The sequence below is a fragment of the Mustela nigripes genome, chromosome 1, assembly GCF_022355385.1.
Source record: "Mustela nigripes isolate SB6536 chromosome 1, MUSNIG.SB6536, whole genome shotgun sequence".
Taxonomy (NCBI): Eukaryota; Metazoa; Chordata; class Mammalia; order Carnivora; family Mustelidae; genus Mustela; species Mustela nigripes.
The window spans coordinates 189,197,718-189,222,016 of record NC_081557.1 but is presented as its reverse complement, the minus strand read 5'-3'; the positions used below and the strand labels follow the sequence as shown (position 1 = coordinate 189,222,016).

At 35.3% G+C, this 24,299-nt stretch overlaps 1 protein-coding gene across 4 annotated transcripts in view; it reads left to right on the top strand.

Annotated features, from left to right (window-relative positions):
* Positions 1-24,299, top strand: part of SCLT1 (sodium channel and clathrin linker 1) — a 175,766-nt gene that overhangs the window by 75,040 nt on the left and 76,427 nt on the right. For all 4 annotated transcript variants that reach the window (XM_059378370.1, XM_059378371.1, XM_059378369.1 and 1 more), the window contains exons 10-13: positions 4,714-4,804; positions 8,848-8,939; positions 11,509-11,686; positions 15,880-15,978. In XM_059378370.1, coding sequence (XP_059234353.1) covers positions 4,714-4,804; positions 8,848-8,939; positions 11,509-11,686; positions 15,880-15,978 — 460 coding nt within the window. The remainder of the gene's footprint in view (positions 1-4,713; positions 4,805-8,847; positions 8,940-11,508; positions 11,687-15,879; positions 15,979-24,299) is intronic.

Here is a 24,299-nt window from a genome sequence, read left to right as displayed (position 1 = left end):
TTATTCAGCTTCATTATTTTCCATTTTGTTGTCTTCCAGATCACTAGTTCACTTCTCTGTGTCTTCCAACCTGATGTTTATTGCATCACTACTTTTTCCAATCTCATTTATTGTATTCTTCATCTCTGGTGGATTCTTTTTTAACTCTTCAGTTCTTGTGGTAAGTGTCACTGATGTCTTCTCTTTTTCTCAAGCCTATTAAGTATCCTTATTATTGTTGCTTTAAATTCTTCATCAGACATGTTACCTATATCTGTTATCCTTAGATATCTGGCCATAGTATACTTTTCTTTCATTTGGGACAAATTCCTCCATTTTATCATTTTGTCTAATCTCTGCCTTCTTCTATGTGTTAGAAAAGCCAGCTATGTCTCCTGCTTCTGAAAGTACTGGCCTTATGAAGAAGAAATCTGGCACTTCAGGGAGTGGCTCCAGTGTGTACTGAGTATGCTCTGCTTTTGTGTTTTGGCTGCTCTGTCCTTTAGGCCAGTCATCTGCAGAGGCTCTCCTAGCCTCCTGTGGGCAGTATTCCGTCCGTGACTGAATGTAGTGTTTAAATGAGGTGTGCTCTGGTCTGCCTATGAAATGGACCTGACATCACCTCCACCAGAACTGAGGCCCTGTAAAACCCTCTGATCTGGAGATGTGGTGCGGGAAGGGGACTGTGCTGGTCTACTGGAGTAGGGGCCCACCACACTGAAACAGAGGCAAGCTTGACTAAGAAGGGCAGTCCCACCAGAGCTCAAGGGATTGGGGTTTGGTATAAGCAATTAAGGCAGCCAATATTCATGCTGTGCTGCTTCCCTCAGGTGGCTCTGTATTTATGTTGAGGAGTGGGGGAGGGAATTGGCACCAGCCAATTCAGAAAGGTGTGTCAGTGAATGCTGCCTATAAGAGATGCACTATGAGAAGAGCAAATAATCTCCCCAATGTGTGCCTCATACATTCTGCAGATCACTGTTCCCCTGCTGCCTGCTCCCAGTTGTTTGCCTGTCTTCTCTCTAAGAGCAGCACAGTGCCCTCTAGGCTCTATCCCAGTAAAGCCCACCAAAACTTAAAATTCCAGTGCTTCAAGCCCAGCTGGTTCCAAGAACCTGCAAAATTCAGCCCTTCATTTTCTAAGCCAAAGGCTTTGAGGAAATATTCTCCTTGTATGTTCCTCTGTGAATTCCCCCTTCTCTTGTCCTTCTCCTTGACCACAGCCCCTTCCCCTCTGTAGCACCCCTAAGCCTCATCTCTGCACTTCTTACCTTTTTTGATGTGGTCTCTTCTCTCCCTTTAGTTGTGGAGTTTCTTCTGTCAATCTTCAGGTCAATTTCTGGGATATTTAGGATGATTTGATAGTTAGCTAGTTGTGTTTGTGGGACAAGATAAGCCTAGGGTCCTCTTACTTCGCAGCTGTGTTCCTCTCTGCTAATCAAATCCCAGAAATTTTAAATTGACAAGGAAGTGTACCTGAAAATGAAATATTATGCATTTAAAAAATATTCCTTTGGAGCAAAAAGTAAATATAAGTGTAGTTTTAACATTAAAATTGTTAGCATTTAGTTATTCTTATTTCTTTTTTAGCAAATGTGTTTTTCCAAAAAGGAAACTATTTTTGACTTTTATAAAATTATGTCCATAAGCAGACATATATCTAAGACATTTGCATATAAAATAGTATAAACACATAGATATTAAACATCCTTCAGAAAATAAAATTAGTATTATTTTTGTTGATTCCTTCAAAGGTTTTACAAGTGTGAATATTTGAAGGACTGACAAGTTTCTGCAGAGCATACTCACATAAGGCTTTTTTTTTTTTTTTTTTTTTTAATTTCATGCAGTTAAAAAAAAGCATAAACAGGCATACAGGGTATAGGTGACATTCAGCCACAAGCATCCCTAGGGTCTTTAAACAAAGACATGCTTTGTCTCCAGGTTCAGTTACCAAGATGTGTCTTTTTTTCCCCTCTACTCACATAGTCCATCCTTGTTGTCTACCTAGTACTAGGGGAAAACCATCAGGAGACAAATTCTGATTGGGGGTTACCAGGTGAGATTCATACTTTTTAAGCAGCACATCATAAATACTATTTTCCATTTTTTGGCCAAGAGTTAAGGCTAAAAATTCAAGCATCCCAAAGCTTTCTTGGCTGTAATCTAGCTCTATCATGCAATTTGCCTTTAAAAAGGCAAAATTATGATAATAGTTTGCATTTGTATCAACTACAATAAAGTTTATAAAAGTGCTTTAATATGCATTAATTTATTTGAACTTTATGTTAATTTTGTGAGCTATGCAGGAAAATTGTTCTTAATCTGTATTTTACAGCTACAATTCTGAGACTCAGAAAGGTTAATTGATTGGCCCAATTTACATGGCTTTTGTGGTGGTGGAGTGAGGTCCAGAGGACAGACCTTACATTTTTGTTTTAAGATTTTATTCATTTATTTGACAGAGATCGCAAGTAGGCAGAGAGAGAGGGGGAAGCAGGCTCCCTGCTGAGCAGAGAGCGCAATGTGGGGCTCAATCCCAGGACCCTGAGATCATGACCTGTGCCAAAGGCAGAGGCTTAACCCACTGAGCCACCCAGGTACCCCAGACCTTACAATTTTTATCCTAGAATATTTTTTAGTATTTCATGCCAGAAGTAAAAGTATTTAGTTCATTTCTATCTTGTGAAACAAGGTATATAATATATGATATATTATTTTTATATATTATATATATGTTTATATATATATTATATTTTATGATATATTATTTTTATATATTTTATACATTATCTATAATATGTTTTTATAATTATATATAATTTGTATATTACATATAAAATTTTAGTGATTTCTATATTATGTATAATATATAATTTGTATATAATATAGTTTTATATGGTTTATATATAGTTTTATGAATATTTCTATATCATGTATACACATAAATATACATAAATATCAAATTGGGTATGCAGGATCTAAAGTAAAATATCAAGATATAGATTATACCTGTTACTGTTTATCTCCTTTCCTTTTATGCTTTTTCATTGATTTGTGACATATTTACATGTCTGCCATATATATGCCAGGTACTGTGCTATCTCCTGAGTATTTAAAATTATTAAAATGTGATTCTTGCCTTTAATGATCTTATATTGCATATGTTCTTAAATATGGAATATACATTTTTAATAAACTCACAATTCCACAAGGAAGTCAGTGTTAATGTACAAAGTATTATGTATTATGCAGGCTGGCATTATAAGGTCTATTGCCTAGGAGAAGTTAGGGAAGACTGGAGATGAGGAGTCTTGATCTACGTCTTGAAAATTTTTGAGGAATATATGAGAAAACAAGGAAGAAGTTTAGCCCAGTCAAACATGTCAAAAAGTAGACAAGGATCTGTTTTAAGAAACAGTGAGTTAGTGCTTTGTTACACCTGAAAAAATAATTAACATGAAGGGAATTGGCAAGAGATGAGACTCCTTGAGGCCAAATGATGGCTAGCCTTACATGCCATGCAGAGTGTTGATTTTGTGCCCAAAGAAATAGGGAATCCAGAAAGTGTTATTAAACAAGAATTTTTACCAGTAGAAAACCTTAATTTGCAGGTTATATAGAAATTGAATTAAGGAGGAGACCCACAGTGAAGACTTCAGTTTGAAAACCACTGGAATAGTCCTGGGAAGTAATGATGGGACCAATGGTTGGGCCATGAAGTGGAAATGGAATACACAATTAAAGACAATTTAGAATTAGAATCATTAGGAAAATTGGAAATCAGGAGACCAACTATTATAGGGTTTTGGTCTTTGCAGATTGTCCAATCCACCTCCCTGTTTTTGGACATAAAATAGCTGAGATACTTTGTGTCAGGTGAATTGTATTAGGCCACATTACTAGTCAGTGACAGAACTAGGTTCCTGACTCTGGAGTTTACCATATTGCACCCTATTCTGATTATGTCTCTAACTGATCTTTTTTTTTTTTTTTTTCTTAATCATGCTGTGGCCTTACATTTGTTTGTAGTTTATAGTGCACCTTAATATACAGTATGTATTTTGACTTGTTCAGCAACACATGAGATAAGTAGAACATTGTTATCCCTGTCTGAAGACAGGAAAACCAAATCAGTGTGGTTGTTATGCTTTCTTAGAGTTTACTCAATTTTATCATTACTACTTGAATATCTTACTCAAGTTTTTCCTTTTAAAATATACAAAGTGTTATAAATGGTAGGTTTATTTATGGATTCATATAGTAACTGCAATCTTGAAATTCTCTCTAACCTTGAAGGAGATTTTAAATCAAAGCACTGAAGCTTTGGTTCATTTTGATAGAAAAGCCAATCAGTGCTACTTCTTTAACTCTGTAAATTCAGGAAGTTATAACTATATTCTGCTTAGCAGTGCCATTTTTGTTAGGTGATTTACTAAGATGATAAAGTGCTTTCTCATGAAATATGAATCATTTGATTATGAAATATAATTTATCCAAATAAAGTATTAATGACTCCCACTTTATACCCATGCCCTTCACCTATATTTTTCTTCTTTACTCTTCCACATGCATTTTATCAGTAATAAAGGAGTCTTTCGGGTATCTACCCCTTAGATCCATTTTTAGGTGCATAAGAGTTATTGCCAATTTTACCAAATTTAGATATCTTTTCTAGCTTTTTAAATTCTTTATGCCCTATGAGAGGGTTTATTAATTTACTTTCTATTGTAGGCAAGGCAAGTTAGATCTGACAGTTGCAGTAGCCAAAGTGAAAGAGTTGACTATCTTGACGGAAGATCTTCAAGGACAAATCCAAAAGAAGGTATTTTCCTATTTCTAAGACAACTGGAAGCCTTTAACTTAGTGTTCTCTGAATTTTATTATTAAACTATTTTGGATTAGGTGTTAAAGAGGGTTGCTGGAAAGCAAATTAAAATCATTTTATTGTTCTCTAAATATAAAATATGAAATTAGGAAGCCAAATTATAATTTTGGAAATTACTTTACTTCCATTCACTTTCTCCTGAATCAGTAAAACATTGTAGTCATTCCTGAACACATCATTACTGAAAGACATTGAAGCTAGATCAAGTTTGATTAATTGGTAATACATAGGTGAAAAGAAGCATTTAATACTACATTTTGTGTTATTTGTGGAAATACTTATTGGCATAAGAAACTCTTGTTTTTTATGTGTAATAAGGACATTTCAGGAAGGTGTCAAGGAAATGTCAGGCTTTAGATTTAGGTGGATCTAATTATTAAAAATTATAGCTGTGGTACTTACTAGCTGTGTAAATATTCTAAGTCTTATTTCCTAATCTGTCAAAGTTGATTATAGATTTCTAATGATGGATTCCTTAAAGGCTTTTGTAAAATTTCCCATAGATAACAGTTATAAATTTGGATACATTCTTTAAAATCCTGGGACACACCCAAAAACAGAAAGACCCTGAAAGAGATACAAATGGTAAATTTTTTGAATTTCTGGCCCGAATGTTCTCGCCAACCCCCATAGCTATGGCTTCAGAAAATAACAGCTTTCTATGGACTTAAATAGCCAAGATCAAAGTTTAAGGTTGGAGAAGCAGCTGAAAATTTAAAGAAGAAATACTGGCAGCAAGAGAACAAGAACAACAAAAAACAGAGAGAGAAACCTAAATTCTGAGTATAAACTCTGACCAGATCCATGGCTGACAGCCAGAGTATGCATATTAAGGGTGAGGGAGGGGTTCAGTGAACAGGTAGGCAGTGACCTGAAAGAAAACTACTCTTAAAAGATAGAGCTATATGGAATTATATATTTAAGTTTGCTGCTTTTTATAATTGATTGCATTCCTGAAATGTATGCTGTTCAAGCAACAGAAAGCTAAAGCCTTAATGTTTGAAGTTCCAGAGGACAGAGCCCAAAGCAAGCAGAGCAGCTTAAAATTACAGGGGAATCTCCCAAGAGCAACAAAATCATGAAGAGGATGAGCCCTACCCCTGCCACACTTGACTGATCCTTAAAGTATGTAGGCACAGGAGAATTTCCAAGAAGCCTAGCTAAAAAAGCAATTGTGGAAAGAAATAAGAACTGATTACAGATGGTAGCTGCTGCATACTGTAGGGGAAACATTCGAGTTTGAATGGATGCAAGATAAAATTGCCTCCTTGAACAGATAAGCCAATAATCCTGAAGAACAAAACAGAATCCAAAGTAACTGCATTGCATTATCTGTATTATCCAGTTTTCAACCAGAACTTTCTAGGCAGGTAAGTGTGACTGATGGGGTTGGGATAGGGGAAGCCGTCAGTAGAAATTCACTCTCAGCAGACCCAGCTCTTGGATATAGCAAACAAAGACTTCAAATAAGTGGTTTTAAGTATGTTCAAGGAATTAAAGAAAACGTGTATTAAAGTAAAATAAAGCTTTAGTGATGGAGCAGAGAATGTTAACTGAGAAATAGAAAATAATTTAAAAAAATAGAAATTCTGGAGTTTAAAAGTAAAACAAAATAAAGATTTAATTAGATGGGCTCAAGAACAGATTGGAAAAAGCAGAAGAAATAAACAGTGAACTTTAAGACAGATCAACAGTGACACCTGGGTGGCTCAGTGGGTTAAAGCCTCTGCCTTCAGTTCAGATCATGATCTCAGGGTCTTGGATCAAGCCCCGTATCTCATCGGGATCTCTGCTGAGCAGGGAGCCTGCTTCCTCCTCTCTCCCTCTCTGCCTGCCTCTCTGTCTACTTGTGATCTCTGTCTGTCAAATAAATAAATAAAATCTTTAAAAAAAAAAAAAAAGAGCAACAAAAATTTTCCTATCCAAAAAAAAGTTTAAAAACTGAAAGAAAAATGTGGGGCATTGGGTGGCTCCATCACTTAAGCAGCTGGCTCTTGATTTCAGCTGAGGTCATGATCCCAAGGTCCTGGGATGGAGCCTAGGATACAGCTTCTTGCTCAGCAGGGAGCGTGCTTCTCCCTCTCCCTCTGCCTACCACTCCCCCTTCTTCTGCTCTTTCTCTCTCTTTCTCTCTATGTGTCAAATAACTAAATAAAAATCTTCAAAATAAAATTAAAAAATGGAAGAAAAATGAACAAGACCTCAGAGATCTGTTGGAAAATACAAAGCAAGCCAACAGAAGTGTAATTGGAATTGCAGAAAAGATGTTTAAAGAAGTAATGGCTGGAAACCTCCAAAATTTGGTGGAAAACAGGTAGGATAAACACAAAGAAAATTATTTCTACACATCACGAATGGAGGAACAGCGATAAGAGTAATGACTGACTTCTTACAAGAAACATGGAAGCAGAAAACATTGGAATAATATATCTGAAATGCTGAAGGGAAAAAATGCTCACTAAGAATTCTATGTCCAGTAAAACTGTACCTCAAAAATGAGAGTAAAATAAAGGCATTTTCAGATAAACGAAACAGAAAATTTGTCACTAGCAGAGCTGTTCTTCAAAGAAGGCCAAAAGAAATTCTTCAGGCTAAAAGGAAAGGGCACCAGATGGTGACTCAGATATAGGAAGAAAGTAAGAGCACACTAATGTACATATGAAATAATTTTTGTGCATCTTTTTCTTTAATTAATACCTTAAAAGATATGACTGCTTCAAAGCAGAATTGAGCAGTGTACGTGATGGATTCTTTTCTTTAATTTAATTTCAGTTAACATATTGGGTATGATTAGTTTCAGAGGTAGAGTTTAGTGATCTGTGCCTATGTGATGGATTTATAAAGTATGCAGATATAACATAACAATGGTACTCAGGACTAGGATGGTACATGGAAATAAATACATTGCTGCAAGACTCCAGTGTTTTTTCTGAACTAAATATTAACTCTAAATAAATTGGGATGAGTTAAAGATACATATTATAATCTCTAGAGCAGTTACTAAAACTTAGAGAGATATAGCTAAAATTCAATAGAATTAAAATAGTATGTAAAAAAATATGTAACATAACAAAAGGCAAGAAAGGATAAACAGGATTTTTTCTAAAGGTGGTACAAATCAGACCTATTTATTTCAAAGTATTGCTAGGTCAGAGAAGAAATATTCTATGATTATAATGAGATGCTGTATATCCACATTTTTTTTTTACTTTTAATTTTTTTTATTTTTTATAAACATATATTTTGATCCCCAGGGGTAAAAGAGCTTATTCTGAAGGCAGATTATCTGCATACAAATCCCTGCTTTGTTTTGTTAGATTTGCACTACAGAAATACTTTGAAATGTTGGTATAAATTTATATGCAACAACTTTAGATTGTTTTTCTAATATAAAAATAATAGTGAGGTTCTCTTCCCCCTTTTCAGTATGTGCATGATTTATTTCCAAACTGTTATTGCTTATTTTCCTTTTTAGTTGTTTGAAAATTCAACCTTATTACTTTTCTAGTTATAAAGGTAGTGCATGCTATTCGTAAAAATGCAAATAATATAGAAAAATATAAAGAAAAGCACAATGTAGATAGAAAAATATGTAATAGAGATAATGCAAGATTACCTCACAGTCCAATCTCTAGGAAATAATCACTGTTAACAAATTGTAGCTTAAAGACCTTTTTTCTGTGTATGTATATGCATATATGTTTAAAGTTTTTAATGTAAAATGAGTCATACCATAAATCCTATGCTACAGAATTTTTTTTAGTGAAACATTTCATGGACAGCTCTCAGACATCTAGGTCTATGTTTAAGGACTTGATTAGATAATGCTGTATTGGTATCCCTTCTTTAAACTTACATTTTAAATTACATTTAAAATTACATTTTAAATTTTACATAACTTTATAGAGTGAATTCTTTATGTTGTATAATGATGTATTGTATTTTCACATACTCAAGTTTCCAGTTTGTTTATTTTCTAGGAGGAGGATATGTTGTCTGCTCAAGGAAGAGAGGAAGCATCAGATAGGCGTTTACAGCAGTTACAATCTAGTATAAAACAATTAGAAACAAGGTAAATTGTTAAATACATCTAGCTTTCTCTATAAGCTTCAAAAGGTTTTCTAATTTGGAGTTTCAGTTTATGATATTTTCTAGGATATGTATTTTATAACTGCTAAACAAACTATAATCATAGGTTTTAAATATCATTTATTAGACATTATTTATTTCAAAAAATCATGTTCAAAACATTGATTTATTTTGAATGTGTATTCGAAGGTCATTTCTGTCTACCTTTTCCCCAAAGCAGTCATAGTCACTCAATCCCCAAATCAAAAATGTTCTTTACATCTTAAAGCAGAAAAACAAAGTTGGGTAAAAATTAAACAGAAAAACTATCTTACTAAGTAGGTACCCAAGAGGAAAAAAATACTCAAATCATTATAGGTATTTTCTCTGGAGTCTTCTGGAGCAGTAATTTTCAGTTATCTTTGAGGGTCTGGGTTACTTTTTAAGTATATTCTATGGTTTTCTTTAGTAGGTTTCTTAATGTAAATGTGTACTATAAAATCTTCTGTTGTTTTTGTTGTTCCCTAATCTTTGTTAAATGTTCCCTTAAAAGACTTGAAAATTATCATGTGTGATACTTCACAAGGTAGAGTTTACAATTGTTAGCTGAAAAATCTACTCTGTATGATTGGAACCTTTTACACTCAGTCTGCTGCTCTGAGCACATTAAAAATTGAGATCTCAGTTCTACTCATAGATCCAAAGCTAATTTGTTGCTTGTTGAACAAAAGGAAAAAAAAGTATATTTAACCTTTTGTTTCCTCTTCTTCAAAGTATTAATAAAAATAATTTCTTTGTCATGGCAGTTGAGAACTAATTGATTTTAACTACTAACTTGAGATTCTGATGAAGAGTTGTGATTTTTAAGTGATAGGGGTTTTGGGTTTTGCTTTTCATTTTTCTAAACTTTTCAGCAGTTTATTGATTGCTTTGATTGTACTTTTGCTTTCCTGAACGTCTTTACATTAACCTTAGAGAAAAAGCCTGTGGTTGTAGATTTTCATTTCTATAGCTATTCTATGCTATACAAATAAATACTAAAAAATAAAGACTTAAAACAGTAAACTCTTGAATAATGAATTTTAATTCCTTTTGATTCTAATAGTACTGAGTTAAAATCAAGTTGTTTTTTTTCATTCACTGGTGCTTTGTCTTTTTAGTGTTGAGAGTTTGGGGAATTTGTTACTGTGGTTTTAGGGTTTTTTTGCTTTTAGTATGAAGCTATAATATAACCTAACCAAATAATTCTCTAAGAAGAGATCACTGTGTGTCTAAGAAAATCTCAGGATATTTTTTAATGTACTGTATACAGCTAGCCACCTCTCATTTCCCAAAACTGGGAGAGTATGAGGTGTGCTAGAGCAGGGAAGTTCTATTGATTATTTCAATTCTTCAGTTACTAATGGTATTCATACAACTGACCGTTAATCTGGAAAAAAGTTAAATTGGACTTCTCTCTTACATCACACTCAGAAGTAAACTCTGGATGCATTTAAGATTTACCAGTAAAATCTTTTTTTACCAGTAAAAAATTTACCAGTAAAAATATTAAAGGTATAGCAATCTTTTGAGGAAATCTAAGAAATCAAATTGAGCTGTATTAAAATGAACATTTTTAGTGTAGTAAAGATTTCTTAAATAGAGTCAGCAGGCAGAAACAGCCAAAAAAGTATATTTGGGAAAAATATTTATAGCATACAGAACACGCTGAGGGTGTATATCTTAATATTAAAAGAGAGTTCATATAAAGGAACAAGCAAATTACCCATCAGAAAAAAATTGGCAGAAAAATGCAGAAAAGGGTATATATTATGATTTTCATTTTTATAACACAAATTATGTTTTAAAACCTGTGGACCAATGTGTAATATCTGTGCATGTACACGTGTATATATGTATACATGATTTTATGAACATAGATAAAAATACTCAAAAATACATGTTAGTAAATTAGCATGAGTTACCTGGGTAGAGACTGGGTAAAGGAAACCAAGCAAAAAAGGAAAATGTTTAAAAGAAAGAATAACTCATTCTTTAAGGAGTTGCTTTAAAACATTATCATGTAACTATATAATACACTGTGATACTGTAGAAAGTGTAACTTAGAGTCAGGATATCTAGGCTCAGTCTCAGCCCCACAGCTCATTAGCCATGTGGCCTTAATCAAATGCTTCACCTCTCTGGGTCTGTTGTTCTTTAAAATGGAAATAATGAGACTTACCTTATAAAGCTTTTTGCAGATCAAATGAGAAAAATACACGTGAGAGGAACTGGAATAGTGTTTGTTCTATTATAGATGCTCAGTAAATCTACTATTTTCCTTCTTCCTTTTAAAAAATATTTAACTTTCTTGGGGTGCCCTGGGTGGCTGTGGGTTAAAGCCTCTGCCTTTGGCTTAGGTCATAGTCCCAGGGTCCTGGAATCAAGCCCCACATCAGGCTCTCTGCTCAGCCGGAAGCCTGCTTCCCTTTCTCTCTGCCTGCCTCTCTGCCTACTTGTGATTTCTGTCAAATAAATAAATAAAATCTTTAAAAAAAAAATTTAACTTTCTCAATGTAATTATTTACTTTTAGACTCTGTGTAGCAATCCAAGAAGCCACCCAATTAAGAACACAAAAAGCACATTTGGAAAACCAGACCAGAGAATTACACGCAAAGTGCAAGGAATTAGAAAATGAAAAATATGAAGCTATTGTAAGAGCCAGAAATAGCATGCAGCTTTTAGAAGAAGCTAACCTTCAAAAAAATCAGGTAAGAAAACTAGTAAACATGTTTACAAACAATGTAATACTGAACTTTCACCCATATGACCTAATAAGGGAGTCAATAATTACAGAATGAACACATGATGTTCATTATTATTGAACATATTAATGAACATCATTATTGAACACAATGATGTTTCCATTAACAGACATAGTTTTCATAGTAAGAATTAATCATAAGACGTGATAAAACGGGGGCACCTGGATGGCTCAGTTAGACGAACATGAGACTCTTGATCTCTTGGTCATGAGTTAAAGCCCCATGTTGAGTATAGAGATTACTAAAAAGTAAAATAAAACAGAGTATGATAAAATGTCAACCCTTTCCCAAAGCTTTCATATCAGATTTTATGTCTCCAAATCTTATGTAAATAATCTTTATCTTCTATAATCTCATACTTGAAAAAATCTGCTATAGCACTTTATTGCAGTATACCCTATATTTTATTCGGTTGAATCAGATTAATCTTACTCATCTTTATTTCCCCTTCATCACCTACATAATTACTCTAATAGAGAAGAAGCTTAATTGGGAATTAAATTAAGCTGTAAAGATTTATTAACTGGAGGGTGCCTGGGCAGCTCAGTCATTTAGCATCTGCCTTCAGCTCAGGTCATGATCCCAGCATCCTGAGATCAGGCCCCACAGCAGGCTCCCTGCTTCTCCCTCTCCCATTGCTTGTGTTCTCTCTCTCCCTCTGTCAAATAAATCAATAAAATCTTTTAAAAAAAATTTATTAACTGGAACTTTCATGTCACTGGTTTTTTATTTGTTGTTTTTTTTTAACCCTCTAACAACTGTGATTCCTGTGCTATCACTTATTTTTTTTTTTATAAAGATTTTATTTATTTATTTGGCAGAGAGAGATCACAAGTAGTCAGAGAGGCAGGCAGAGAGAGAGAGAGGACGAAGCAGGCTCCCCGCTACGCAGAGAGCCTGATGTGGGGCTCGATCCCAGGACCCTGGGATCATGACCGGAGCTGAAGGCAGAGGCTTTAACCCACTGAGCCACCCAGGCGCCCCTGTGCTATCACTTATTATAGGTTTTTTTTTTATCACCTCCATATATATAATGGTATATAGTTCAAAGAGTTCGGTAAGTGGATAGATTTGTTTTTAATGTTCTTGCCACCTTTATTTAGAGATCACTAAATCATTACTTCATTTAACCAAAATTCATTGAATACCTAACATATTATGCATAATTACTGGGAAATATGGGGAGTACAAAGAAAATACTTTATTTATGTTTCCTTTTTTACCTAATAGAGGGCTTTCCAAGAGGGCTGTCAAAAACAAAACAACCTATATAAGTCACATATTAAGCTAATAAATAAAAAAATAATATTCAAATCTGTGAGAATGCAAAGGTGCTTATCATGCCTTTCAAGCTAATAATTCCATCTGTGAGTTGAATACTGTCTCTCAGAATGGTTGAAAGGCATAGCATATATGCTTATATATAAATGCCTTAAGTAGAAATAATAATGAAATAATTAATAAGTAGAAATAATGTGCTTGGGAATTGCTCTAAACTCTTAAGTTAGCTAGAACAGTTCAGAGCAAGACAAAATTGTTTACCTTTCCCCTCTGAAGCCTCATCAGATGAGCATTGTTAATTTCAGGTCACTAAAGGTGAACATTTTGTATAAAACACAATGGACAGAGAAGTAGTGATATTCATTGCCTATCCCTTAAATCCTTTCACTCAAGTCCAAAGTCAACAGATCCGTAAAGAGGCTGTTTATGGCTACAGTATTAAGCTCCCTCCTGGCCTACGTATAGTTATTATAGGACTCCCAACTTCAGTTGCTTTTTCCAAAAAGTCAAGGATTCTCACCACTGATTAGACATGAAACACAACCTATTATCATTCTTTTATGATGCTTCCCTATTTCTTCATTGTCCTATTCTCTCCCACAAAGTTATTCATCAAAACAGCTATTACTGTATAATTTACAATAGCCAGGGTATGGAAGTAACCTGGTGCCCATCCATATATGAATGAATAAAGATGTGGTGCTTATATACAATGGAACATTACTCAGTCGTAAAAGAATGATATCTTGCTATTTACAACAACAACATGGATGGACCTAGAAGATATAATACTAAGTGAAATAAGTCAGGGAAAATAAATACCGTATGATTTTATTCGTGTAAAATTTAAGAAACAAATGAACAAAAAGAAAGACTGTTAAATATGGTGAACAAACTGGTGGCCAAGGGAGAGCAGGTGGGGGAGAAATAAGTAAAGGGGATTAAGAGTACACTTATCATGATGAGCACTGGGTAATGTATAGAACCATTGCCTATGCTAGCTCGGTAGAGCACACAACACCTTGCTAGCTCCGTAGAGTACACAACTCTTGATCTCAGGGTCATGACTTCAAGTAGGCACGGAGTCTACTTAAAAATAATTAAATAAATAATGATTCTAAAAAAAGAACTGTTGAATCATTGTATTGTACACCTGAAATTAATATACCTCCCTATTCTATTTGAATAAAAACACAGTTAATTCTCATTAGCTTACCTATTTAAGCAGGAGGAAATTTGTTAAATGTTTTAAAAAAAACAGATGGGGATGGTATCTTTGGAAGGTAATGGGATCAGAACACAGGGCCACTTACTATGTAATGATTAAAAAAGAGAGATTCAGTCATACCTAAAATTGGAGCAGTTCCAGGCCCAGAAAGGTATTTGTAGGGTTTTTTTGTTACTATTTTTTTTAATTAATTTATTTATTTTCAGCATAACAGTATTCATTATTTTTTGGTTATTTTTTATTTAAACTCAATTAGCCAACATATGATATGGTACATCATTAGTTTTAGATGTAGTGTTGAGTAATTTATCAGTTGCGTGTATCACCCAGTTTAGAAAGATATTTGGTCTAGAGATGTAAATTTGAGAGTTGTCAGCATATAAATGATATTTAAAACCAGAAGACTGGATTAGACCATCAAGGGACAGGTGGAGATATAGGACAAAGGACATAAGTATTAGGTAGTACAATTTTAATTTTTTTAATTCAGTTTTCATTTTAATTCCAGCATAGTTAACATACAGCATTATATTCATTTCAGGTGTGCAATATGTTAATTCAGCAATTCCATACATCATCAATGCTCTTCATGTCACATGCACTTCTTAATCCCATCACCTTGTTTCACCTACACCCTCACCCACCCATCTTCCCTCTGATGTGTAGTGCAATTTTTTTTTTTAAAGATTTTTTTTATTTGCGACAGAGAGAGTGAGAGAACACAAGCAGGGGAAGAGGGACAGAGGGAGAGGAAGAGTGAGAAGTGGATTCCCTCCTGAGCAGGAAGCCCAGTGCAACTCAGGGCTCAATCCTAGGACCCTGGGATCATGACCTGAGCTGAAGGCAGATGCCCAGGCACCCCAGGTAGTATAATTTTTAAAGAAGTTCAGGAGAAGAGGAAGAAACAGCAATGTAAACTAAAAAGGAATGATCAGTGAATAAGGAAGAAAACCAATACTGTGGCATGCTAAAAACCAAATAAGGAAAGTAAAACAAGGAAAAGAGAGTAATCAGTTATCTCAAGTGCTACTGATATATCAAATAAGATAGTTATTCAAAATTGACTCATGAATTATTAATGGAGACTATGGATGGTGAAAGCCACAGACTTTAGAGGAGTTTTCCTCCAGAGAGAAGCAGAGAAATGGGTTGTGAATGACAACAGAACTGGGATTATAAGAGTATTTTTTTAGCTGGGAGAGGAAAATGATTGGATAAATAGAAACATCAAGGAGTTAGATGACAAGGGACATAATTTGAATAATACCAAATAATGGAAAGGAAGGGAAGTCCAAGAGATTTTTTTCCAAGACTTTAATACCTAGACTTGATGACATTTTTTACAGGAAAAATTGAAAAATAACTCTTAAGATTTCTAGGTATGGCCCTGGCTGAAATAAATACCAGAGTAAAATAATAAAGGTTTAGGACAAGGTCAGGTGAGAAGGTTAGGAAAAATAAGTATCATTCATAATAGGCAAAGATTCCAAGTGGAGATGTCCCAGAAGTGTAGAATAAGATGTTTGCTTTCAACAAAGTGATTAGTGGACAAGTTTTTAATCGTTTACTATGTTATCTTTATTAATAATGATGTGATTTATAATAACATCAAATGATTATTTTTCTGAAGGCTCTACTTGAGGAGAAGCAAAAAGAACAAGATATAGAGAAAATGAAAGAAACGGTCTCTCGGGTTACACAAGATGCTGCCATAAGAATCAGGAAAGAAGTAAGGAGTCTTTAAACTTCAAAATTTTACAACCTAACAAAATTTTACAACCTAACAAAATACTACCTAAGTTTTTGCCTAATGGACCTAGCTAATTAACTGTTAGCGAACTGAACCAATTGTGCTGAATTTCAATTAAAAATCGTCTCAGGCTACCCCTACCATTTGAGCTAGAATGGGGCTGAGGTAAGGACAGAGGAGGTTGAGGTTGAGATTGAGGAGAGAGAGGTTTAGGCCAGGAATATCATGATGATAAACACATATGAAGTGTAAAGTTAAAAAGAAACCTCAATAAAGAAACTCAAAATGCATAAGAAGTAAGAGAAGAAAACCTACCATTTGCTTGCAGAATCTTAGAGCAGCTTAAGACTGGAGAAATCTGGTTTGACCTCTTTTTTTTTTTTTTTTTTATTGGTAAAGAAACTGAAACCATAAGAAGTTGTTGACTCACTCAAAATTATATACAAATTAAAGCCAAAATTTAGAGGCACCTGGATGGCTCAGTTGGTTAAACGACTGCCTTTAGCTCAGGTCATGATCCTGGAATCCCAGGATCAAGTCCCGTATGGGCCTCCCGGCTCAGCAGGGAGTCTGCTTCTCCCTCTGACTTTCCCCACCTTGTGCTTTCTCTTATTCTCTCTCTCAAATAAGTATCTTTATTTTATTTATTTTTTAAAGATGTTATTTATTTATTAAAGAGAGAGAGAGTAAGGGAGACAGAAAGAGAAAAAAAGAAGGAGCAAGGAGGACAGAGGGAGAGGGAAGAAGCAGACTCCCCACTGAGCAGGGAGCCCAATGTGGGGCTCAATGCCAGGACTCCAGGGATCATGACCCAAGCTGAAGGCAGACAGTTAACTGACTGAGTCTCCTAGTTAAAACCAGGAGTTAGACTCATACCTTCTGCTCTACTGAGCCAGCATTGTTTTGATCACATCATGCTGGCACTTGTACAATGTGTGAGTTGTGTTGTTATTTTCAATTCTCTTATCAAGACTAAATCTGGTATTTTTATGTAGACCTAATGAATTGTTTCTTGGTTTGACTTATGCAAATTAAAACTGGGAAGTGTGAGTTTACTTTCATATATTTTCTTTCATATATTTACTTATACAAATTAAAACTGGGAAGTGTAAGTTTGCTTTCATGTAAAGAAACGAGGAAAACATAACATCTGTTTGCCTTTTCTTTTGGTATGGATATGAATCAGTTTGTAAGTGGTGTGGTAAAGTTTGAAAATGTATTGTGAATTGTAGAGGAAAAAAAAGAAAAACCCATTTTAAGGATCAAAAGTAAATAACTTGCTTTAAGGTTCTACCTTTAAGAAGTAGCAGAACTAGTTGTAAATACAAGTCTATTGTTTCTTCAGTTCTCTTCTCAATCACTGTGAGAAATTGTTTCCCTTTAATTTTATATTCTTTTGTTTTTAGAAATTTTCAAACCCATAAAAGGTTAAAAGCTGTACAGTGAACACTTGTTTGCCCCTTACCCAGATAATTATTAATGTCTTGCCACACCTGTCCCATCTCTTTCTATACATACACACACTCTTTTGCCAAACATTTGGACATTGACTGCAGGCAGTACGACACCTCACTCCTGATATTTTGGCATGTTTTTCCCCAGAGAAAGGATATTTTTCTACACAACCACACCACTATTACCATATCTTTAAAAAAAAATAAATATCACTTTAAGCTATACTCAAATTTCCTCAGAATATCATTAGCTTTTTGTTTTTTTTTAAATCCAGAGTCCAATCAAAATTTATGTAGCATTGCATTTGACTGCTGTCTCTGTAGTCTCCCTCAATTTAACCCAGTGTTCAATCAACAAAACTAAAAAGCAACCTATGGAATGAGAGATATTTGCAAATAATGTATCAGATAAAGGGCGAGTAACCAAAACCTATAAAAAAAAATATTAGGGCGCCTGGGTGGCTCAGTTGGTTGGACGACTGCTTTCGGCTCAGGTCGTGATCCTGGAGTTCCGGGATCGAGTCCCGCATCGGGCTCCCAGCTCCATGGGGAGTCTGCTTCTCCCTCTGACCTTCTCCTTGCTCATGCTCTCTCTCACTGTCTCTCTCTCTCAAATAAATAGATAAAATCTTTAAAAAAAAAAATATCAAACTCAATACCCAAAAAATAAATGACTTAAAAATCATTACAATTCCACTAGCAAAAAATACTATTTTAACATTGTCCTCTGAATTTTCATTTAGTTACAGATTATTAATGATGTAGCTATCTATGAAACAAAAAATTCTGGAGTTGTATACATCAACCTTCAAATAGTGCTAAGCCTAGAAGATAGAAAAGTGAGGAAACTTTCTCTTTCTACATACATAATTCTGCACTGTGTGAAATTTCAAAGAATAGCTATTATTTTCATTAACTAATTTTAAATAAGCCATAATATCTTATACAGCATGTAGTATAGCCTCCTTATATCCATTTATTATTTTAATGTATATATATATTATTATTATTTCTCCCCATAACACATACCCTTTCCAATGACCATCAATCTGCTACCCCATCCCTTCAACCCCCCTCTCTTCTGGCAACCCTCAGTTTGTTTCCTATGATAAAGAGTCTCTTATGGTTTCTCTCCCTCTCTGGTTTCGTCTTGTTTCATTTCTCCTTCCCTTCCCCCATGGTCCCCTACCCTGCCTCTCAGATTTCCTCATATTAGCAAGATCATATGATAATTATCTTTCTCTGATTAATTTCAAGTAGCACAATACCCTTTAGTTCCATCCACATTGTGGCAAATGACAAGATTTTATTTCTTTTGATGGCATAGTATTCCATTGTATATGTACATACCATATCTTCTTTATCCATTCATTTGTTGATGGACATCTAGGCTATTAACATAGTTTGGCTCTTCTGGGCATTGCTGCTGTAAACATTCGGGTGCATGTGCCCCTTCAGATCACTACCTTTGTACCTTTAGGTTAAATACACTATAATGCAATTGTTGGGTTGTAGGTTAGCTCTGTTTTCAACTTTTTGAGGAACCTTCATACCATTTTCTAGAATGGCTGCACCAGCTTGCATTCCCACCAACAGTGTAGGAGGGTTCCCCTTTATCCTTATCCTTGCCCAAACCTGCTGTTGCCTGGCTGGTTAATTTTACCCATTCTGACGGGTGTGAGATGGTATCTCATTGTGGTTTTGATTTGTATTTCCTTGATGCCGAGTGATGATGAGCACTTTTTCATGTGTCTGATGGCCACTTGGATGTCTTTGCTAAAATGTCTGTTCATGACATCTGCCCATTTCTTGATTGGATTATTTTTTCTTTGGGTGTTGAGTTTGGTAAGTTTTATAGATTTTGGATACTAGTCCTTTATCTGATATGTCATTGACAAATATCTTCTCTCCTGTCGGTTGTCTTTTGGTTTTGTTGAAAGTTTTCTTTGTTGTGCAGAAGCTTTTGATCTTAAGTCCCAGTAGTTCATTTTTGCCCTTGCTTCCCTTTCCTTTGGCGATGTGCCTAGAAAGAATTTGCAGCAGCTGAGGTCAAAGAGGTTGCTGCCTGTGTTCTCCTCAAGGATTTTGATGGATTCCTTTCCCACATTGAGGTCTTGCATCCATTTGGAGTCTATTTTTGTGTGTGGTGTGAGGAAATGGTCCAATTTCATTCTTCTGTATGTGGCTGTCCAATTTTTGTAACACCATTTGTGGAAGAGACTGTCTCTTTTCTATTGGACATTCTTTGCTGCTTTGTGGAAGATTAGTTGACCATAGAGTTGAGGGTCCATTTCTGGGCTCTCGATTCTGTTCCATTGATCTGTGTGTCTCTTTTGCACCAGTACCATACTGTCTTGATGATGACAGCTTTGTAATAGAGTTTGAAGTCTGGAAATGTGATTCCACCAACTTTGGTTTTCTTTTTCAACATTCCTCTGGCTATTTGGGGTCTTTTTAGGTTCCATATAAATTTTAGGATTATTTGTTCCAATTTTTTTTAAAAAGTTGATGGTATTTTGATAGGGATTGCATTAAATGTGTAGATTGCTCTAGGTAGCATAGACGTTTTCACAATATTTGTTCTTCCAATCCATGAGCATGGAATGTTTTTCCATTTCTTTGTGTCTTCGTCAGTTTCTTTCATGAGTACTCTATAGTTTTCTGCATACAGATTCTTTGCCTCTTTGGTTAGATTTATTTCTAGGTATCTTATGGTTTGGGGTACAATTGTAAATAGGATTGACTTCTTAATTTCTCTTTCTTCTGTCTTGTTGGTGTATAGAAATGCAACTGATTTCTGTGCATTGATTTTTATATCCTGACAATTTACTGAATTCCTATATGAGTTCTAGCAGTTTCAGAGTGGAGTCTTTTGGGTTTTCACATGAAGTATCATATCATCTACAAAAAGTAGAGTCTGATTTCTTCTTTGGTGATTCAGATGCCTTTATTTCCTTTTGTAAGACTTCTAGTAGTATATTGAATAGCAGTGGTGATAGTGGATAGCCCTGTCATGTTCCTCACCTTAGGGGGAAAGCTGTTAGTTTTTTCCCTGTTAAGAATGATATTCACTGTGGATTTTTCATGGATGGCTTTATGGTCTTGAGCTGTGTACCCTCCATCCCTACACTGTGACGAGTTTTGATCAAGAGAGGATGCTGTACTTTGTCAAATGCTTTGTCAGCATCTATTGAGAGGTTCAAATGGTTTTTGTTCTTTCTTTTACTAATGTTTTGTATCACATTGATTAATTTGCAGATAATGAGCCAACCTTGCAGCCCAGGAATAAATCCCACTTGGTTGTGGTGAATAATCCTTTTAATGTACTGTTGGATCCTATTGGCTAGTATTTTGATAAGAAATTTTGTATCCATGTTCGTCAGGGATATTGGTCTGTAATTCTCCTTTCCAGTGGGGTCTTTGGTTTGGGGATCAAGGTAATGCTGGCCTCATAAAATGAGTTTGGAAGTTTTCCTTCCATTTCTATTTTTTAGAACAGTTTCAAGAGAATAGTTATGAATTCTTCTTTAAATGTTTGGTAGAATTCCCCTTGGAAGCCCTCTGGCCCTAGGGTCTTGTTTGTTTGGAGATTTTTGATGACTGCTTCAATCTCCTTACTGGTTATAGATCTGTTCAGATTTTCTGTTTCTTCATGGTTCAGTTTTGGTAGTCATACATCTCTAGGAATGCATCTGTTTCTTCCAGATTGTCAAATGTGCCCACATATATTTGCTCATAATATGTTCTTACAATTGTCTTTCTTTTTTGTTTTTTTAAGATTATTTATTTATTTATTTGACAGAGAGGTCACAAGTAGGCAGAGAGGCAGGCAGAGAGAGAGGGGGAAGCAGGCTCCCTGCTGAACAGAGAGCCCGACATGGGCCTTGATCCCAGGACCCTGAGATCATGACCTGAGCTGAAGGCAGAGGCTTAACCCACTGAGCCACCCAGGCGGCCATAATTGTATTTCTTTTTTTTTTTTTTTTTAAGATTTTATTCATTTATTTGACAGACAGAGATCACAAGTAGGCAGAGAGGCGGCAGGGGGAGCGGGGGTGGGGAGAGCAGGCTCCCAGTTGAGCAGAGGGCCCGATGCGGGGCTCGATCCCAGGACTCCGGGATCATGACCTGAGCTAAAGGCGAGGCTTTAACCCACTGAGCCACCCAGGCGCCCCCATAGTTTTATTTCTTTGATGTTGGCTGTGATCTCTCCTCTTTCATTCATGATTTTATTTATTTGGGTCATTTCTCTTTTCTTTTTGGTATGTCTGGCAGGGGATTTGTCAGTCTTATTAATTTTTTGAAAGAAACAGCTCCTAGTTGTTTTGTTGATCTGTTCTACTGTTTCTTTGGTTTCTATCTCATTGATTTCTGCTCTGATCTTTATTATTACCAGGTTTAGGTTTCATTTTTTTTTTTCTCCAGCTCCTTTAGATGTAGAGTTAGGTTGGGTATTTGAGAACTTTCTTGTTTCTTGAGAAAGGTTTGTATTGCTATATACTTTCCTCTCAGGACTGCCTTTTGCTATGTCCCAAAGATTTTGAACAGTTGTGTTTTCAGTTTTGAATGTTTCCAGGAATTGTTTTAATTCCTCTTTAATTTCCTGGCTGACCCATTCATTCTTAGTAGGATGCTCTTAGCCTCCATATATTTGAGTTCCATCTTTCCTCTTGTGGTGGAGTTCTAGTTTCAAAGCATTGTGGTCTAAAAATATGCAGAGAATGACCCCGGTCTTTTGGTACCAGCTGAGACCTGATTTGTGACCCAGGCTGTGATCTATTCTGATCTATTCTGGAGAATATTCCATGTGCACTAGAGAAGAATGTGTATTCTGTTGTTTTGGGATGGAATGTTCTGAATATATCTGTGATGTCCATCTCATCCAGTGTGTCATTTAAAGCCTTTATTTCCTTGTTGATCTTTTGCTTAGATGATCTGTCCATTGCAGTTAGGAGGGTGTTAAAAGTCCCCTACAATTACTATATTATTGTCGATGTGCTTCTTTGATTTTGTTATTAATTGGTTTATATAGTTGGCTGCTCCCATGTTAGGGGAATGGATATTTAAAACTGTTAGATCTTCTTGTTGGACAGACCCTTTAAGTATAATATAGTGCCTTTCCTCATCTCTTATTATAGTCTTTGGCTAAAATCTAATTTATCTGATACAAGGATTGCCACCCCAACCTTCTTGTGTTGTCCATTAGCATGTTAAATTGTTTTCCACCCTCTCACTTTAAATCTGGAGGTGTCTTTGGGTCTAAATTGAGTTTCTTGTGGACAGCATATTGATGGGTCTTGTTTTTTTATCCATTCTGATTCCTTATGTCTTTTGATTGGAATATTTAGCCTTTACATTCAGGATAAGATATGAATTTAGTGCTATTGTGTTGTCTGTAAGGTGACTATTACTGTATATTGTCTCTGCCTCCTTTCTGATCTGTTACTTTTAGGCTTTCTCTTTGCTTAGAGGACCCCTTTAAGTATTTCCTGTAGGGCTGGTTTGATCTTCACAAATTCTTTTAGTTTTTGTTTGTCCTGGAAGCTCTTTATTTCTTGTTCTATTTTCAATGACAGCCCAGCTGGATATAATATTCTTGGCTGTATATTTTTCTCATTTAGTGCTTTGAATATATCATGCCAGTATATCATATCCTTTCTGGCCTGCCAGGTCTCTGTGGATAGGTCTGCTGCCAGTCTAATATTTATACCATTTTAGGTTATAGACCTCTTGTCCCGAGCTGCTTTCAGGATTTTTTCTTTGTCACTGAGACTTGTAAGTTTTACTGTTAGATGACGGGGTGTAGACCTATTTTTATTGATTTTGAGGGGGTTCTCTGTACCTCCTGCATTCTGATGCTTGTTTCCTTCCTGGAATTAGGGAAGTTCCTGCTATAATTTGCTCCACTATCCCTTTTAACCCCCTCTCTCTTTCTTCTTCTTGGATCCCAATTATTTTAATACCATTTCATCTTGTGGTATCACTTATCTTTCAGATTCTCCCCTCATGATCTAATAGATGTTTATCTCTCTGTTTCTCAGCTTCTTTATTCTCTATTATTTTGTTTTCTATATCACTAATTCTCTTTTCTGCCTCATTTATCCTATCAGTAAGAGCCTCCACTTTTGATTGCACCTCATTAATAGCTTTTTAAATTACATCTTAGTTAGATTTTAACTTTTATTTCTCCAGAAATGGATTCTCTGATATCTTCTATGTTTTATTCAAGCCCAGCTAGCATTTTTATAATTGTCATTCTGAACTCTAGTTCTGACATCTTACGAAATGTCCGTATTGATCAGGTCCCCAGCTGTCGGTACTGCTTCTTGTTCTTTTTTTTTTTTTTAAGGTTAGTTTTTCTGCCTTGACATTCTGTCCAGAATAGAAAAGAGTAGATGTATGAGAGAACAAAATGCTAAAAGAGTAACAACGACCCCAGAAAAGTATACACTAACCAAATCAGAAGAGACTTAAATCTGAGATGAAAAGAAAGAAAAAAATATGTATCTGTGATTAGGATGGTGAATAGAACAGAGCCACACACTTGATTTTCAGTGTATTTTGGTCTGTTAGAAGAAAATGCCTCCCAAAATGTTAAAGAAAAAAATATATATATATACACACCCATATATATATACATATATATGGGTAGACATGATGAAGGGATGAAATATGACTCTAAAGATGAAAATTAAAAAACATTTTAGGGGCACCTGGGTGGCTCAGTCATTAGGCATCTGCCTTTAGCTCAGGTCGTGATCCCAGGATCCTGGGATTGATCGCCGCATCAGTCTCCCTGCTAGTGGGAAGCCTTCTTCTCCCTCTCCCACTTCCCCGGCCTGTGTT